The sequence below is a fragment of the Mus caroli genome, chromosome 14 (assembly GCF_900094665.2).
Source record: "Mus caroli chromosome 14, CAROLI_EIJ_v1.1, whole genome shotgun sequence".
Taxonomy (NCBI): domain Eukaryota; kingdom Metazoa; phylum Chordata; class Mammalia; order Rodentia; family Muridae; genus Mus; species Mus caroli.
Genome location: NC_034583.1, coordinates 26,444,507 through 26,464,381, shown reverse-complemented (window position 1 = coordinate 26,464,381; position 19,875 = coordinate 26,444,507). Strand labels below are relative to the sequence as shown.

At 47.5% G+C, this 19,875-nt stretch overlaps 1 protein-coding gene and 1 pseudogene across 1 annotated transcript; one reads left to right on the top strand and one right to left on the bottom strand.

The window, feature by feature from the left end:
• Positions 1–1,936: 1,936 nt before the first annotated feature.
• Positions 1,937–10,417, top strand: LOC110309886 (neuropeptide Y receptor Y4-2). The gene is made up of 2 exons (XM_021182618.1): positions 1,937–2,166; positions 7,034–10,417. The coding sequence occupies exon 2, from the start codon at positions 7,093–7,095 to the stop codon at positions 8,218–8,220; it is 1,128 nt and encodes a 375-aa protein (XP_021038277.1). The 5' UTR covers positions 1,937–2,166; positions 7,034–7,092; the 3' UTR covers positions 8,221–10,417.
• Positions 10,418–14,683: 4,266 nt separating this feature from the next.
• On the bottom strand, positions 14,684–15,054 carry LOC110309964 (annotated as a pseudogene).
• Positions 15,055–19,875: the final 4,821 nt, after the last annotated feature.

Sequence of the window (19,875 nt, the reverse complement as noted above, 5' to 3'; positions counted from 1 at the left end):
CTCCTCCCCCTCCCCCTCCCCCTTCCCCTATTTTTCTTCTTTGGGCAAGACAGCGTTTCTCTGTGTAATAGCCCTGATTCTCCTGGAACTCAGTTTGTAGACCAGGCTGGCCTGGAACTCATACAGATCCACCTGCCTGTGCCTCTCAAGTGCTGGGATTGAAGGCGTGTGCCACCATACCTGGCTTAATAGCCCACTTTTCAAGGCTCAGTTTTCTCACCAGTGAAACTGGATGAGCACAGCTAGTTAGAGTAAGTGTGAGTACTCCAGCCGGCCCAGGAGCAGTGCTTGCTTCCCTCCCTGCTAGCTCCTTTGTTAGTCTCCAGCCCATGGGTGCTCAGGCCTGTGAAACTGGTAGTGGCTCTCATGTGTTCTTGTGGAAGCTGGCTTCCAAAGGCTCTACAAGCAGCCAGGCCCTTCGTAAGTGCCGGGTGACAGTGACCGTGATGGTGTCTGAGTTCCTGGATATGCACAGGAGCTAGTGTTCATGGCTCTCTCTGTTGGAGCTGAGTGGCTTCTAAATGGCCAATGATTTAAGATGTTCTCCTCCCAGAAGCTGCCATTATAATCAGGTCCTGTAAAATAAATTCCTTCCTCTGTCAGAGTTGCCTCCATTTGTGTACCTATGCGAGGCCTGGATGGTGACAGACACAAGACAGAATGAGGAGACAAGGGTATCGTCCAGCCATCCCATTTGCTTGTGCAGCAGAGCTGGAGGCTTACAGGAGTGCATCATACAGTGGGGCCATGGAAGCTGGCCTGAAGGAGAAGCAGCACACTGCAGCCTGTCCACCTGGGATGAGAGTGATCCCTAAGGAAGAGGTAAGAGGCACAAACCACAGCCAGTGAGCAAAAGCCTGAAGGCATAGCAGGGTTTATGCCCTAAATCTGGCTGCTTCTTGGCGGAGCGACTTTAGGCTCAGCTGTGGTCCCGTTGCTTCACCAGGGAGGCAGGGATAAGGATACCCAGCTCTCAGAGCAGCCGTGATGAATAAATAGGGTAATTTCTGTGCAGTTTTCAGTACACCTCTGAAGGACCACTGGCCACAGTGCCAGGAACCATTTCCACTGGGACCCACCTAAGAGTCCCTGTGTGTGGACGATCCTGTTCCCCCAGGAGGCCCACTAAGCTCAGATGAGTTTACCACATGGCCTCCTTGGGGGAGGGGATGCCTTAGTGTATTAGAAGCAATAACCTGGCTCCATCATCGAATCCATTGCTGCAACCCTGCCTGTCTGTTCAGGACTGTCTTGATTGCTTTTCTGGAAGCCCACCCACCTCTTTCCCTCTGGCCACATTGCCCTAATACCCTCAGCTCTGCCTCAGGCCTTGCTGTGCCCTCTCTTTGGGTCACCATCTAAAGAGAACACAGGTCAGCTTGCTCTCTGGAGCTTAACTCATTCCTTTTCTGTGCTTAACTCTTTTCTGCTTCTCCAGGCCTCAGAGCTCTGAACTGATGATATGACACCGGAACCAGATCTCGTGTCATTCAGCTCTGTGTGTACAGTCGGACAAAAAGGCTCACAGTTAATGTTGGGCTGAATAGGTAGAATGAGTTTATGAAAGGTGTCTGGTGTCTGTCCATCATCCCTGGATCTCTCCCCGGGATTTCACCATGTTCTTGGAACCCAGAGACTCTAGCTTCTGCCTCTCAGGTTCTGGGATTAAAATGCAACCACGCCCCACTGTAGGAAAGCCCATTCCTTGGTTGAGGAAACAGGTTGAGAGAGAGGAGGAGGAAGCGCGCGAGAGAGCGTACACATGCGGTGTAGTTTGCCTGCAAGTTGCAGGCTGACTTGTGTGTCTGACTCTAGTGCTGCCAGCACCTCGCCTTCTGGGGGCTGGCTGTGGGTGCGGCTCCCAAAGTGGGCGGCGCTAGAGTTTTGTGGGCGGGTGTGGACTCCCGGCGCAGGCAAGGACCGGCGGTGTGGCTGGGGCTGAGGAACCGATCCAGTGCAGAGTCAGTATTCGCCCCAGCGGGATTCAGCGAGAGGTCAAGGTACCCATCTTACAGGACGCTGAGGGCACTGCTTGGCTGAGGCCCCTGCAGCAGGGCGCCTGGAGGGCTTCCTAGCCCGGACTTGGTGTCACATCTACAGACAGTAGACCAGGGCTTGGTGCTCCAGTCTCCTCACCTGGGACGCGGTGGCCTGGTACCTCTCCAGGTGAGTGCATCTGAGGAAGTAAGCTGTCTATCTGAAGTGTCAAAGTGTGTGCAGGCAGGCATTCAGAACTGGTGGCTGGTTGTGGGGATTTAGGAGAGGATCATCTGCCAGCAGCTGTCCATCCTAGGGTGATTGACACATCGCGTTCATTGTTTTTCCTTTGATTAGGAAAGGAAACAGAGGAACTTTGGGGCCAGTGGTGGCTGTGGGGGTGGGATTGGTGCTGCACACTTGTGTCCATGGTTCAAAATGAAGTCCAGACAGGGTTTTACTGACTTTGCATGGTGTACGCCCCTTCAACCCAGGGTTATCACCTCCTGTTGGTTCCTAGGGGACTTGATGGCAGCAACGCTGGAATGTGAATGTGGTCACCAGGAGGAGAGAGTCAAGTCAACACTTCTCCAGACCTAGGGCTGAAGAGGCAGGCCATTTCATTGTCGGGCTTTCTGAGTTGTCTTGTGGGACAGGCCAGTGAACTGTCTAACAGAGGATTGAGGGCTTCAGGGACACCCTTTCACGTGTCTGAACCACATCCCAGCATCCTTAGAGGCTCCTCTGGGACCTGGCTTCATAGAGGAGTAGTAAGTGAGGTTTTGTCAATGGATGAGGGGGTATATATATCTGTCTTTAACATCTCCTGGTCATTTGTGCATCAGCTTTGCCACTAACTCACTTTTCTTTCTTCTTTCCAAAAATCTGTGTTTGGCAGGAAGGGTGCCAGGTTGACCAGGGATCCAGTTCTCCTTCCTACAGCTGTAACCTTGGCCAGGGCCTCTCATCTCACTACCTCTCCTCCTTAAGATGGAACCAATGGCGCTGGACAGATGGTTCAGTGGTTAAGGGCACTGGCTGATCTTCCTAAGGACCTGGATTTGATTTCTGGCACCCACATAGCAGCTTGCAGCCGTTTGTAACTCCAGTTCCAGAAGATTTCAGTCTCTCTTTCTGGTGTTATGTCAGCACCAGACATGCATGTGGTATGCAGATATACATGCAGGCAGAACAGGCCTACATATAAAATAAAAACGAAAGTTTAACTGGAGCTAGCGTTAGATGGGACCACACAAATTTGCCATCTTTACAGCTCAACTACTGACCAAGCCATAGGGCTCAGCCCACTAATGCCTTCCTGGTGGGACTGTGGAATAGCTTATAGTTCAGTAGGATGGCCAATGAAAACCAGTTGTATCTTCTGCCCTGTGTCTCCTAGGAAACATGAACTCTCAGGCTAAGGCAAGGCCTTGTGTTCTTGAGGAAAGGCATCTGCAGCCTGTCTTCCAAAATCCCTCCCAAGCACTCTACTCTTTAGTAGACTCAGCTCCTCTCCAAGCCAGGCAGCCCCCAGGTTGTCCATGGGAGTCTGCTCATAGCAGTGACGTTTGGATGTTTGTTGCCACAGCCTTTTCTGTGTCTATCTGGAGCCTCATCTTTGGGCGGATGGTGGAGGAAGCGCATGGGGTCCATTTTGAATGATCTTGAGCTAATCACTGGCTGTGGATAGGGTTGATCCTCAGCTCTGAGACAGGAAGTATGGGAGTTTGATTCCTTCCAGCCATGGGGCCAGAGGAGTCCTGCCTTACAAGTGGGCTCTGAGCAGGGCAGGGCTTGAGGGTACCACATGAGAGCTGTGTGAGACCAGGCGTTAGTGAAGGATCAGAGTGGCAATGGGTCCTGGTGTATGCCATACTTTTCTGGATTAGCACCAGGCAGCTGCAGTCAGGTAGACCCTGGGCACAGGCTCCTGCTGGGAGGTGAGGTCCCTTAGGCTGGAGTTGGTGGGGTGAGTGGGAAGGGGATTTATATTTGGCGGATACCTATGATGAGCCAGTTTGGCCTTGGGGACCCCGACCTGCCAGGAGGTTGCAAAGAAAGCGCATGAATGGGACTTTTCCCAGTCACCAATTGCATCATTTACCCAAATGAGATAGATGCTGATCTGAAAGATGTCCAGGGGACAGAAGGTCTGCGATCCACTTTCCTACTCCCCCGGGTTCCTTCATCATCCCATGCCCTAAGTCTGAGCCCGACGGCCCCTCAGCACATTGCCACTCACTGTCTCTCCCTTATATTGCCGAGGAACCTGGGGCTTAGACAATCTTAGTGACTCTCAAAGCTGCTGGGCTGCTTGGTGATGGGTGGCAGAGCTGTTATTTAAACCCAGGACAAGTGAATAAGAATAGCCTGGCCGGCTTAGGATCCTGCATGGCATTCTGCTCACTTCTTACATACATGTCAAGGTTTCATGTGGCAGGGCACCCTGTCATTGACCCCAGAAGCTCTCAGATGACCTGGGGACTAAGCATAGGCTCTTGAATGGAACCTAGGTTCCTGGTAACCTGCTCCCTTCAACCTCATGCTCTCTCTCTGGTCATTCTTAATCTGAGTCTCTTTAGTCCCAATTGATGGCTGAGTCACAGTAGCGTCTCCTCAGGCTTTGGTGGAACCTACTCCTTCCTTCCTCACCTGGCTCTATTCAGATACACCCCTCAAGGATACTCCACCTCCAGTAAGGAGTCAGCTCTCCCGATGACCTGGGACTCAGGGTTTAAGTGACTGCTCAGCAGTGCTGGTCTGTGATGCCCTGGCTCTTAGGCAACTACCCTGCAAGTTAGCTTTACCTTGGTTTCTCTGAGGAAAAAGGACATGAGCCAAGGAAAACTCTGCATGATGCCCCTTTAAATGTCCCTTTTCTTCTGTCTTGGCTTTTTTCAGAGTCTCGACCTACCCTCTACATTGAAGTGATCTTTCTGGAACACACATGCTTGCTGTCAGCCTTTTGATGGCTCACCCGTCATTCTCGGTTGGCCTCACCTCTCCAGCCTCATCATTTCTCCTTCCTTCTCCCTCCTTGCTTCAGCCGTTCTGACTGCTTGCTGGTCCTAGGAGGCTGCCATCCTTCCTGCTTCTACGCCTTTGTGTGCGCTACTCTCCATACCTTGAACTCTGTCCTCTCCTTCATCCATTTGTTTCCTTCTGTGAGCTCTAGATTCTATACCATCTCCTTTTTCTCCCTGCCCTTAGCTCCATCTCTGATCCCCCAGGTACCCACAGTACTGACTGTAGCAGTAGCACTGTGGCCTTGAGGTCTGTCTGCATGCTCAGTGATCAGCTTCTCCATCTCAGAGGACCATGGCCCCTGTCTTTACTCTAGAGCTCTGTCCACATTGGTCAAGCAGATACATGATGCTTGGAACCATGCCTGTCTCCTGACTCTCCTCTGGCCATGCTGGTATCATCCTACACTGATGTCCTCTTCTTGGCTGATGGCCAGACAAGGTCTGGGCTTCTTTTCCTTTTGCTACCTCTGGGCCAGTGCTTCTGGCATAGGTTCATGTAGCTGTGGCTTCTGTTTCCTCTCAAATCCTAGTCCTTGTGTTTGGCCGGGTATATTTCATCTTGTTATATTTGGCCAAACGCTTTTGTGTCCAGAAAACAGTGGTGCCAGACAACTCTTGTTCCCCTGGGGAGTTGGCAGCCCATATAACTAGACTATAAACTATCTGTCAGATTCATTGGCTTTATAAATGGCCAGGTGAGTCTCACAACCATGGGTCAGGCCAAGTGACCAGTGAGTGACATTTGTGACAGCTAGAAACCAATTTTACTGATCTCTGGCTAATTTGGCCTTTCTGTCAAAATTATATTTGATCATAAAGATGAGTGCATATTGAAAGTGAGATGTATATTCAAAAACAGGCCTGGCTAATTAATACCTGGCATCAAAGAATGATCTCAAAGAGACAATTCTAACAGGAATACCATTTTTCAAAATTGGGCCCCTAAACCATGGTCAGCAAAACCCTACAGGGTATTTGTTAAAATACAGATTCCTTGGCTCCATCCCCTGCTCATTTCTCTGTTTCTTTTGGTGAGGGGCTCTGGAAAGTTCACTTTGAACATGCCCCTGGGAGGATCCCGATGTCTAGTGACAGTTTAGAATGGCAAACTTGTGGGATTAATAATGCCTGGAAGCTTCGTGTGCTGATCTTTAAGAGGATGTGCACCAGTATGCTGGTTGACCCTCCACGTCAGGCCCATCAGTGGCATCACTGATTGAAGGATTTGGAACCCGGGGTCTGGAGAGTCAGTGTTGTTCAAGGATCCATTTGTTCAGAGAGCCCGAGTGGGGAGGTAACCAGTGCCGGGGCTGGAGGTATGTCAGGTGACTTGAGCGTGGGTCTGATGAGCAATCACCTGTTGGTGGCAGATGTGTGCATGAGTATTATAGACAGCATGGAGAAGAGAGTGTACTGATGATCTTCATCCCTGGACGTCCTCACTTTTGCCATGTGTCACCTCAGAAACAAGGCAGGCAGGACACTACTAGGGTCTGAAGCCAGGAGGGTGCACTGTATGCCAAGCCCCAAAGCTCAGGTTCCATGGATGTCATGGAAGACGGAGAGGGTCACCTTAGAGGATCTATTGCTGTCTTTGTTGGGGTGAAGTGATACCAGGGCTTTCTGTGCTCCAATTTCTTTCTCATTAGAACAGCCTCAAATCCTGAGGTTAGAGGGAGCCTGTTGGGGGAGTTGTGGCACCTCTGAGACAGCCAGATGTCTCAGTAGCTGTGTGAGAATGGGCAAATGGCTTCCCGAGTGGCTTTTAGGTTCTTCACCCTCAAACAAAGTTAATGATACTTGACAGAATAAAGTAGCTTGTGTGCCAAACACTGAGCACAGTCTCTGACACGCAGCAAGTGCTGCCTATAAGGTAGTGAGGATTGGATGCCTGCCTCTTACCATAAGCCTTGTATGATAGCTCCCAATGCCATGAGATATAAGCAGCCAAGAACCTTTCCCTTGCCCTTATCGTTACCTGGTTCCATTGTAGATGCATGGTCCTTAAGTTCCATTTGTTTGTTTTGCAGGCTGCATCTCTGAAGTAGGCCCTTTACTCCTGGAGTGCCTGGATCTTCTCACACCTACCATGAATACCTCTCATTTCTTGGGCCCTCTCTTCCCAGGATCCCTACAGGGTAAGAATGGGACCAATCCATTGGATTCCCCCTATAATTTCTCTGATGGCTGCCAGGATTCGGCAGAGCTGTTGGCCTTCATCATCACCACCTACAGTATTGAGACCATCTTGGGGGTCCTGGGAAACCTCTGCTTGATATTTGTGACCACAAGACAAAAGGAAAAGTCCAATGTGACCAACCTACTCATTGCCAACCTGGCCTTCTCTGACTTCCTCATGTGCCTCATCTGCCAGCCACTCACAGTCACCTACACCATCATGGATTACTGGATCTTTGGTGAAGTCCTTTGCAAGATGTTAACTTTCATCCAGTGTATGTCAGTGACAGTCTCCATCCTCTCACTGGTCCTTGTGGCCCTGGAGAGGCACCAGCTCATTATCAACCCAACAGGCTGGAAACCCAGTATTTTCCAGGCCTACCTGGGGATTGTGGTCATCTGGTTCGTCTCTTGTTTCCTCTCCTTGCCGTTCCTGGCCAACAGCACCCTGAATGACCTCTTCCACTACAACCACTCTAAGGTTGTAGAGTTTCTGGAAGACAAGGTCGTCTGCTTTGTGTCCTGGTCTTCAGATCACCACCGTCTCATCTATACCACCTTTCTGCTGCTCTTTCAGTACTGCATCCCTTTGGCCTTCATCCTGGTCTGCTACGTACGCATCTACCAGCGCCTGCAGAGGCAGAAGCATGTGTTCCATGCGCACGCTTGCAGCTCACGAGCGGGGCAGATGAAGCGGATCAACAGCATGCTCATGACAATGGTGACTGCCTTTGCAGTTCTCTGGCTACCCCTGCATGTGTTCAACACTCTGGAGGACTGGTACCAGGAAGCCATCCCTGCTTGCCATGGCAACCTCATCTTCTTGATGTGTCACCTGTTGGCCATGGCTTCCACCTGTGTCAACCCTTTCATCTATGGCTTTCTCAACATCAACTTCAAGAAGGATATCAAGGCTCTGGTGCTGACCTGCCATTGCAGGTCACCTCCAGGGGAGTCTGAGCATCTGCCCCTGTCCACTGTTCACACGGACCTCTCCAAGGGATCGATGAGGATGGGTAGCAAGTCTAACTTCATATAGTCATGTCTGGGCTTTTCCCTAACATTTTTTGACACGTCCTTTCACTTAGCTAAGAAGACACATTGCAGGCTGTGATAGCATCCTGTCATTTCTGGCTTTTGGGGCCCAGATAGGTTGGCAAGAGACTTGAAGCTTGGCATTCAGATTGTTTCGCCCTTTGCTTCTGAGAGATCTCTGAGTCAGGATTCTGCAGATCACAGAGGGAACTTTGTGGCTTGAGCTGCAAGGGTATTAGAGTCAGAAGTGGCTGATTCTCACAGCCACTCAGTACAGATGCCTGGCCCAAAAGCCTTCATCCATGTCCTGACCATTCAGCTAACCTGCCTTTGGTGATGTGTTTATGTTCTTTCAAGGGATGTTGGGTGTTTCAGTATGGGTTGGGTGCTGGTAGAAGCAGGTGCTGGGAGTTGGGAGTCTGCTTAATAAAGTGCTTGCTGAAAAGAACAGGGACAATACGAATGGGCTATGATAAATGTGGCTGTCTTACCTATGGTGGTCAAAGCCCCTCCTGGCTGCTGATTGGGGCCCAAGGCATCCTCAGTGTGTGTCCTTAGAAAGAAGGATATGCCAAGATTGCTCTTGGTTCACATAAGATAGGATGTTGCAGTCCAGTTCTGTCTGAATAGAGCAATCTTCAATACAGTAAACACAGTAGTCTCAGGGGAGACTTACCCTACATTGAACGGGTCAGATGGGCTTTCTGGCTCTGGTCCCTTACCAAGCATGTGTGCGACTGATGTCCTGGACAGTTGCCTTGGAGCCACCACTTCTTTCTACCTGTCACAGCTTTTTGGCTGCATCTCCAGCTTAGTGTTTTTGTTCCTGGATTTGAGACAATTTCTTTTCTTTTGAAGTAGGATCTTACTGTGTAGACAGGCTTGTCTAGCACTCCTGCCAAGCTTTCTTTCTGAGCACCAATTAAGGCATACGCCATCACATATGATGAAAGATGAGCTTTTCAACCACTCTCGTTATCTGGTATAGCCTTTTGCTGACTACTTCATATGATCTACTTTGAGCAAAACCCAGACTCTCAGGCCCACCTTGGCAAGATGACATTGTCTGAACTTACTGACCTGGGGCCTCAGACTTCTCCTCGTCTCAGAAGCTCCGGAATGTAAGCTTTTATTAATTAGGCTCAATGAGACCAGGTTGCCAGTGGTCCAGATGAGATATTTAGTGAAGGTGTTAGGAATCAGGGTGTGATGTAGAGGCTCCACCTGGCATCTTCTGTTTTCCTTCCAACTTAGTTAGGATGACATTAGCCTACCCGGTTGTTTCCTGATCCTGGTGTCCTGGTGTCTAATGGCCCTTGAGATTTCTTGGTTGCCAGCTCCTTTGATGTTTACTATCCTAAGTATGGTCTGAAGACCAGAAGCCCTCGCAACTGGAGGCTGTTAGATATACCGAGTCTTTGTCGTCACCGCAGATATGCTGAGTGCAAATCTGCATCTGGTCAAAATATGTAGGTTAATTGTAGGCACACTGAAACCAGGAAGCTTTGCTTTAGGAAGCAAACTCTGGGACTTGGGGTATGGGGTGAGAGTGTGCAAACACGCACTCTGGGGTCTGGAGTGGATCCCTGTTCTGAGCATCTTTAAACTTTGAAGTGCTGCAAAGGTATGCTGTTTTGGCTGTCATTTCTCTGCCTGCATGTGGACATAGTTCTCATGAGCTTTTTCATTATTTCAATAAATACTTGCCAAATCAGTAGCTTATAAAATTCTACCTACAGGGAGCCCATCCTTTGCATTCTGCTGCGTTTCACTTAAAACTGTACTGTGAACAGTTTTCCCATCCGTTTCCACGGCTGCGTACCAGAAACTGCTCCAGTAAAAGCTGGGACCTCTCAGTATTTCTATGTAACTCCTCACAGGTCTGCTGGGGAGAGCTCCTATGGGGAGGTTAGTAGCTGCTCCCTCTGTAGGAGTGGTAGGGCTGGATGGAGCTGGAGACATATTCCTGTACGAAGGCCTGGTATTTCTGAGATTATGTGAAGTCGTATCAAACCCTGGCAGCAAGAGCTCAGCTGTTTAACTCTGGCCTTTTCCTCTCGACTTGCTTTTCCATTGTAAAAGTAATCATATGGTAAAATAAACTGAAAACAAAGGAAATTGTCATTTTTGGGACTCATTTTTAGTTATTATATGCATATGTCTGTTTTGAAAATGTGATTAAAACTGAACAGTATGTATTTATATTTACATGTATATACGATTTAAGGATCATGTACATAATATTTAAGGATTATTTCACCTGAGATAGAGTATTGCTCTGAGACTCAGGCTGCTATGGAACTAACTGTATTGTCTAAGGTGGCCTACAATTCATGATTCCCCTGCCTCTGTCTCTTGAGGCTTGGGATTATTGGCTGGCACCACCACAGGTGTCTTAGTTTATTTACTTTGTTTGTTTGTTTCCCTTAGAAATTTTCCTTCCTTCCTTCCTTCCTTCCTTCCTTCCTTCCTTCCTTCCTTCCTTCCTTCCTCCCTCCCTCCCTCCCTCCCTCCCTCCCTCCCTCTCTCTTTTCCACTAACTAGTTCACCAAATATGCTAGGTACTGTATTAGCCTTAAGGGGTACAACCATAAGCACAGGAATTTCTTATTGTTATCTTTAATTATTCTGAAGCTATATTCAGGGTTTAGCCATAATCCACATAAAAGATAGAGGTGGGAGAGATTTATTTTTTAAAAAGATTAGTTTTATCTTGAATCATATGTAAGCAATGTATATCTATACGTTTGTTTGTGAATGTGAGTACAGGCACCTATGGAGGCCATAGGCACTGGGCCCCCTGGAGGCGGAGTTATAGGTTGCTATGTAGCGGGTGCTCGGAACCCAGCGAGGGTCCTCTGTAATGCTCTCAATTCCCACCATCTCTCCGGCTCTGGGCTGCTGTTGAAGATTTACCATTAGTACAAAGTCATGAGCAGTTACCTGAACTAGAGGAGAGCTCTGTTCTTCCTTCTGTGATCCACCCACGCTGTGAACCCGGACCTTCCTAAGTGCATCTGCTACCTCTCGGAAGCTGCAGGGGCTTCACGTGGCGTGCAAGACGGTGGTGGTTGTTGTGTGAAGGAGAAATACCCAGCTTAGGCGCATGTGTTTGAATACTTAGTCCCCAGTTAGTGGAAGTGTTTGGGGAGGTTGTGAAACCTTTAAGGGGGGCGGCTAGAATCTAGCTGGAGGAAGTATGTCACTGGGGGGGGGGGCGGCTTTGAAGGGTTACAGCCTTGCCGCACTTCCTGTTCTCTGTCTCTTTTGACTTCCACTGTGTGAATGGAATGTGATCTCTCAGCTCCTTGTTCTTCCATCTTTCCCCTGCACTGTGGATTTATCCCTCTGGAACCATAAGTCAAACCCTTTCTCTCCTATCTTGCTTTTTGTCAAGAATATTTTCTCGCAGTAAGAGAAAAGTAATCAACTCAACTGTATATTTCATCATCTAACCTGGGGTACTCGAGCCCTGCTAATATCCATTCTGGGACAACAGGAGAAACTACCCCAGGAAATGGGAACGGGTCCTACTGTAGATAAGTCCAACTCTTTAACACAGCTTGACCACAGAAATCTCTTTCCAGCCCCTCTTTCCTGTCCTTTGCATTCGGGTTGTCTCATTGCCAAGGGCACACAATCCCCCAACATGCCTGGGCTTTAAGCTGTCTATATTTTCTGTCGTAATTTTCCTCCTGCCTTCCTGAAAACCTTTTCTCTTATCAATGACTAATACTTCACTCACTGTTTAAGTAAGTTTAAATCCCACATTTCCTTCAAACCACAAGCCCAGTGTCACTATGAATTATTGCATCCATCCAGCAAATACTGATAGCTCATTATGTGGCAGGCACATGGTAAACAAGACCGAAAGAAATCCATCATCTAAACTGAGGTTCTTTTTATTAAATTAATTTTTTTTTATTTATTCACTTTACATCCCTCCCAGTCACTGCCCCTATCAGTCACCCCTTCCCACAATCCTTCGAGTATTTCCCGCCCCTTCTTCTCTCCCTTCTCCTAGGGTGGGCTCCCCCCTGTGTATCCTCCAACCCTGGCACTTTAAATCCCTGCGAGACTAGGTCCTCCCTCTTCCATTGAGGTCAGATAAGGCAGGACAGGTAGAAGAACATATTCCCACATACAGGCAACAGCTTTTGGGATAGTTCCAGTTCCAGTTGTTAGGAACCCACACGAAGGCCAAGCTGCACATCTGCTACATATATGTGTGGGGAAGCCTAGGTCCAGCCCCCGTGTGTTCTTTGGCTGGTGGTTTAGTCTCTGAAAGGCCCAAGGTTCCAGGTTAGTTGCTCTTCCTGTAGAGTTCCTATCTCCTTCAGGAATACAGTCCTTTCTATTCTTCTATAAGAGTCCTCAAGCTCTATCCACTGTTTGGTTGTAGGTGTCTGTATCTGTCAGAGTCAGTGCTGGGTGTGGCCTCACAGGGGACAACATGCTCCTGTTTGCAAGCATACCACAGTATCATTAATAGTGTCAGGGATTGGTGCTTACCCATGGGGTGGGTCTCAAGTTGGGCTGGTTATTGATTGGCCATTACCTCAGTCTCTGCTCCACCCCCTATCCCTGCATTTCTTGTAGACAGGATAAATTTTGAGTTGAAAGTTTTGTGGGTGGGTTGGTGTCTCTCTCACTCCACTAGGGTTCCTGCCTGGCTACAGGAGGTGGCCTCTTTAGGTCCCATATCCCCAGTGTAGTGAGTCACAGCTAAGGTTGGCCCTATTGATTCCTAGGTGCCTCCCTTATCCCAGCTCTCTGTCTCATCCTGGAGGTGCCCCCCACCTCTTCACCCCTGTCAGTTGCAGATTTCCATGACCATCTGGCCATTTCTCCTGTCCTTCCCCACACTTGATCCTGAACCTCCCTAGTCCCCTCTCCTCCCCAGTCCCCTCCCTCTATCTGCCTCTGACTATTTTATTCCCCTTTCGAAGTGAGATTCGAGCTTCCTTGCTACAACCACTTTGGAAATTAATTTGGCGGTTTCTCAGAAAACTGGCAATAGTTCTACCTCAAGACGAAGCTATACCACTCCTGGGCATATACCCCAAAGATGCTCCAATATCCCACAAAGACGCTTGCTCAACTATATTCAACCAGCTTTACTCATAATAGCCTGAAACTGGAAACAACCAAGATGTTCCTCAACTGAAGAATGGATCAAGAAAATGTGGTACATCTACACAATGGGATACTATTCAGCTATTAAAAACAAAGACATCGTGAATTTTGCAGACCAATGGATGGAGCTTGAGAATACCACCCTGAGTGAGGTATCCCAGTTCTGAATGAACATGCATGATATGACCTCACTTATAAGTGGATATTAATCATAAAATACAGGTGCTATGTTATATCCCAAATAAACAAACAGACGTTCTTAATACTGCCCTTTATGGACCTCTTGACTTATGTATGGTCCTAGGGATGGACACTGTGATGTGCAGTGCTTTCTCCTGTGCTGTAGATTTCAGGATTGAATAGACACATCCGTTGTCTTATAAGACAGTGAACTCATTGAGAGCAAAGCCCAGGAAACCCTTTTTTCATCACCGTGGCTATCATGTGCACGTGGCCAGAGCTTGGCTAAGTGCAGAACTAAGGAAGGTTATTTACTTAGCTTAAAGAGGCCTTTTTTTTTTTTTTTTTTTTTTTTTGACAATCCATTCAAGGTTCTCCAGGAACTCATGCAGGATTAATCAAAGAAAAAGCTGAATCTCTAATGACCCTAAAGAACTCCCACCCAGTCCTCAGTTTTGTGACTCAAGGAGGGTGTGTGGCTGGTTAATCATGGCTTGTTTTCGTCTTGGCTAAACATCACCACTTGCTTGAAATTTATTCTCTTTGACTCTGAAAAGAATTTATCCAAGTAATCGATTGGAGGCCAGCCCAGAGCCTCTTAAATGTATACCCCTTCATTCATAAATATGTGAATAGGGCATTCAGTTAGTAGTTATTCTGACTTCCAAAGAAATCAGTCTGGAAATAGGCCATACATTCAGAACAAAGAATGCTAGCCTGATGTGTAATCTTTGAGATAGCCACCGTGAGGTAATGTGCTTCGTGAGGCCGGCAGCTTGTGCCACCTTGTAGGTGGCCTTTGTAGTCTTTTGAGCATGGCAGATGGATTCAGGTTTCCTAGAGAGAAGAGGCTTCTTTTAAGAATCTTTTGCTTGGGCTTGGGGAGATTCCTCAGTTGGTAAAGTGCTTGCCATGCAACCCTGAGAACCTGAGTTTGAACCCCGGAACCCACATAAAAAGCCAGGCAGGCTGGTGTGTACTCATAATCCAAGCGCTTGAGACACAGGCAGACCCTTTGTGTTGCTGGCCTGACAGTCTAACCCAATAAACAAGCCCTAGAGCCTTTGAGGGACTTTGTCTCAAGAAATAAGGAGAATGGCTTTTTTTTTTTGCCAGTCCAGTCAGTCTCGTACTTTATTGTCATTGTCATCTCAGGCCTCGACTGCATACTTGCGCAGTGGGTACAGCAGTCCCTTTGCTGCTGCTGCTTGGTCTTTAGCTTCTCTTCGTGTTTGGTGACCCAGCGGCGTACAGCTCTAGTCTTCCTGGGTCACAGGTCCAGGGACTTGTACTTCTTGCCCTTGTAGAATTTCCTGAGGCTTTCTTTTTGAGTCCTGTTAATGACAGTGAGGACTCTGGTGATGCATTTGAGAATGACTCGTATCTTGGAGAGCTTGGATGTGGCACTGTCTGTCACATTTGAGACACGAAGTTGGGACAATTCCACCTTCAGATCATCCAGTTGTTTCAACAGCTCCTCCTACTTATTGCGGCATAGGTTCCGAGCCTTAATCTTGGCCATTTCTGTGTTGTTCATGGCTGAGGCCACCTGTTTTGAGAGCAGAGAATGACTCTTGAGCAGTGGTTCTCAACCTTCCTAATGCTGTGACCCCCTTACTACAGTCCCTTATGTTGTGGTTACCCCAAACTATAACATTATTTTGTTGCTACTTTGTGGCTGTAATTTTGCTACTGTTACTAATAGTAATGTAAATATCTGATATGCAGATGGTCTTAGGTGACCCACAGGTTGAGGACCGCTGCTCTCAACAAACAGTACACAAGGTTGACTTTTGTCCTCCATGAACATCTGTGTTCATGTGTGTGTATGTTCTCTGGAACACCCACATGCACACACATACCCTTTTCCTTTATGAACACCACACGCCTTTTCATCCCACATATGTGCAGCAGAGGAGAGGCTTGTGTCATTGGTTTGAGCACTTGACTGCTCTCCAGGTTTCTGGTCATCGTCAGAGTTTGCTACCATTTGACAGTGTAGCTTCATCCCATTGGAGGAAAGACTGAGGTCTCTCACCACTATCCTTAGTTATTCTGAAGCCACGTCCTGTTCTATCTTTTTACTGTCCAGGGTATAGACACAGTGGGTAGAGACAGTTATGCAGCACTTGATCATGTATGTGTTGGGAACCAAACTTGAGCCCTCTGTAAGAGCAGTGCCTGCTCTTAACCAAAGCCATTTCCTCAGCTCTGGAAGGCAGAGGCAGGCAGATCTCTGAGTTTGAGGTTAACCTGGTCTACAGAGTATGTTTCAGGACAGCCAGGGCTACACAGAAAAACCCTGTCTTGAAAACCAACCCCCTGTCAGGCAGTGGTGGTGCATGCCTTTAATCTTAGCACTTGGGGGCAGAGATAGGTGGATTTCTGAGTTTGAAGCCAGCCTGGTCTACAGAGTGAGTTCCAGGGCAGCCAGGGCTACACAGAGAAACCCTGTCTTAAAAAAACCATAAAAAAAGAAAACCAACCCCCCCAAAGACTCAGAAACCAAATCTACTAGCTGCTTTACCAGAACGACTTTACTGTAAATTCTCACAAGCTTAATTAAATTATTGAATTTATTATAAATCATTGTATTAATTTGTTGACTGAGTGAAGAAAGCACAGAGATAATTCTAGGTGTGTGGGGAGAAACTGTAACAGGAAGCTCCCATCCTAGGGCTGAGAACAAAGGGACCAGTTGGACAAACTAAAATCGGGAAGCTGGGGAACTGAGGAGAGAGCCTAGTGGGTAAGCACACTTGGACCCAAGTTCAAACACCCACCACTCACATACAAGTTGAGCCCATGCCTATAAGACATGAAAACTCTGGGAGCATGGTGGTCAGCTAGCCCAGCCCAAATAGTGAGATACCTGCCTCAAAAGATAAGGAGGGAACAACAGAAGAGAATATTTGCTGTTCTACTCTGGTCTCTGCAAGTGGAAGCACAGGTGAGTGCATCTGTATATGCATATATGTATCACACACATGCAAATGCACACACATGCACACACACAAATATAAATCAAATAAAACTGAGAAGTTGGAGAAGGGGCCCGACTGTGCTGCTGTGTCATAGGGACACACCCTGAGGCTGGCTCTAAAGCCGTTAATATACAAACTGGACTCCTTCACATCTTTGGGAAGAGCAGCCACTGATGGGAGAAGGAGCAAATAGGAAGTACTCCCAGGAGGGGCAGCAGATAGAGAGTGTCTCCCCAGTCAGCCTCTCGGATTCCCTTTAGTGCACTGTATTGGCAGACTCTTTTGGGAAGAACTTGTCACACAGAGAGGGCCTTTCAGGGCCCAAGCCATTGGTCTCGAAGTGTTTGGGGACTGATGGAGGTGCTAACTGACTGCTCAAGGCTGCAGAGCTTTACAATGCACCCTACAGCAAGATATGCCTGCAGCTGATGCCCTTGTCAGGCCTCGTTCAGGATTGCTGAAGGGCTGAAGCCTGTCCCAGAGCCCAGGTAGAAGGTGGGCTACTCAACTCGGGGTTCCCTGGAAGCTGGTATGTGTTACATTCTTGTTAGTCTATTTTGTACCTGTGATACTTGCCCAGGTGTGGGCCTACTGTGTGTCTGCGTGCTGCAATAGTTCTTTGGAATTCCTGGAGATTTACAGTGTCTTTGAGTAAGGAGCAACTGTTCTTATCTTGAGGTTTGTCCTCTAAGACTCTCATCTGACCCCTGTGATGCTCTCTGAATACACTAGTGTGACACCTATTAGGACCAAGCGGCTTCTGGATTATTCCATCCCTCACTATGTGTCTGGAGTTTGCCACTCTCTCCATTGGCACTGGCAAGTGCTGGACTTCAAGATTCCTTCAAGAGCATGTCTTTCAAGTAACACAGGCTTCCAAAATATCCATTATGGTAGCCACTAACCAGCTGTGACTTGCCCATATTAAGATGTACACTGTGTAAATTACACAAAAATTTTCAAAACTCGTTTACCATGAAAAGAATGTGAAACATCTCATTAAAAATTTTGGATTGATTATATATTGAAATGGCAATAAGTTTAAGTTAAGGTATGAAATTTACTTATATTCTTCTTTTTAATAAAAAAAAAAGCTCTAGGTTCACAGAACAATATAAGAAAGTGTAAGGGTTTTCTGTATGCCCAAGACCCCCACTGAGGCATAGCCTCCCCCGTTGCCCACATCTCCACCAGAGTGGTGCACACCGTGATCTTAGAGACCCAGAATCGTCAGATTCTATGACTTAGATGCTACTGTTCAGTCCTTGGTGATGCCCATTCCTTGGGTATAGACAAAAGCATAGTGACACATGTCCACCATTCCAGGGCCACACTTCCACTGTCCTAAAGGACCTCTGTACTCTGTCTCCTCACCCAACTCTTGTCTGCTGGCAACGGCTTCTCTCTACTGTGTTTTGTGGACTGCTGCGAAGCTGGGCTCACAGGTCATGAAGCCTTGTCAGCCTGACCTCGTTCACTTTGTTATCTGCATGTAAGGTTCCGCCATGTCCCTTTCATGGCTTATAGCCTAGTTCTTTTCAGAACTGGATGATATTCCGTCCTCTCAACACACCACAGTGTAGTCACTCACTGGTCTTACGTGCATGTTGATTGCCTATAATTAACAGTGATTATGAACAAAGCTGTTGTAAACATCCATGCACAGTTTGGTGGAAGTGAGCAGATAGCACACGTGTGTAATACTGCTCGGCTTGTTAGAATTTGAAAAACTGTTTCTCAAGGTGGCTCTGCTGTCTTGCTTAACCTTCAACAATGAAGGACACTTTCGATCTCTCCCTAGCATTAGATCCTAGACTTGCTCGTTCTAATATTCGCACAGTGGCACCTCATCGTCATAGTAACATATAGTAACATAGTGACATATAGTTCTCCCATGACATATGGTATGGAGTGACTTCTTGTGTCTCATTTGCCTCTGTGTATCTTCTTTGGTAAGTCTTTTATCCATTTTTAAGTTGGACTGCTTTTTTTCAGATGTCTCTGCATATTTCAGGTAATAGTCCTTCATGAAATACAGAGGAGATATTTTTCCCAATCTGAGGCATGTATTCTTTTCAAATTTTGCATTTACATTGGGCGTGGTGGCACATACCTTTAATCCCAGCACCTGGGAGGCAGAGATAGGCATATTTCTGTGAGTTTGAAGCTAGCCTGGTGTATAAAGTGAGTTCCAGGATAGCCAGGGCTATTACACAGAGAAACCTGTCTTAAAAAACCTTACAGTTACAATCACTGCTTTTATCTCACTTTAGGGCAGCACTGCTATAAAGCCATCCCAAGTGTGATGCAGGTGACAGCTGTTCCTTTGTGTCAAGGGAACAAGAGGTCCTTTAAGCTGTCTGCTCACCTAATGTCACATCTGACAGTCTTAATCGAAGTTCAGTAGAAGGACACTGGCATGTTACCAAGTATGTCAGGGTATGCCATTGAGCCAAGAGCAGGGAAGATGGCCACAATTCTGCATCCCTGACCATCTAATTGGACTCCAAGTCTGTGTTCCATCAGGCCCATGGCCCACTTCCCTGAACCTCTCAGCCCTAGGTCTTGTCACTCTCCTAGATGAAATCATCAGCCCAGCAGTCCAGGGCATTGCCCCAGAATGGGAAAGTACACTTGTTTTGGAACTTATCTTTGTCTCAAGGCCGTCTGTGGGCTGCAGAGCAATTTTTTTGTAGGAAGTGTTGGGTGTAGGCCCTGTGTGTAACCTCTGGCTCCAGCTTGTGCCCCGTCCCAGACAAGCAGAGTCTTGATGCTGCAGGGAATCAGAAGATGATGAGGCTGCTCAGAAAATACCATGAAGGCCATGCTCCCCCTGCCCTGAGTCCTCCCCTTACTGTCCTGATACTATCCTCAAGTATGCTATCCAGACTTCTTCTCAACCTTGCAGCTCTGCATTTAGTCCCAAGCCTCATCCTTGTCTAGAACTAACCTGGGCATCCACGGAGCCTGGGTGGATCCTGGTGGTCATCTTGTCATTGTGTAGTGAGTTCCACATCACCATTCTGACTGAGGACCAAACTGAGAAGGACTGGAAGTCGTAGTTCTTGAGGTCTCAGCTTCCATGTTAGTCAAATGGATATTTGGACTAGGATATGATGCAGCAGCCTGTGCTTCTCGAATGCCATGGCTTCTTTTTTTTTTTTTTAATTTTTTTTTTAATATTTTTATTACATATTTTCCTCAATTACATTTCCAATGCTATCCCAAAAGTCCCCCATAGCGCACCCCCACTTCCCTATCCACCCATTCCCATTCTTTTGGCCCTGGCATTCCCCTATATTGGGGCATATAAAGTTTGCAAGTCCAATGGGCCTCTCTTTCCATTGATGGCTGACTAG

Bases quoted from the DNA above. Each gene is read 5' to 3' on its own strand.
- LOC110309886 (XM_021182618.1), top strand. From the start codon at position 7,093: ATGAATACCTCTCATTTCTTGGGCCCTCTCTTCCCAGGATCCCTACAG.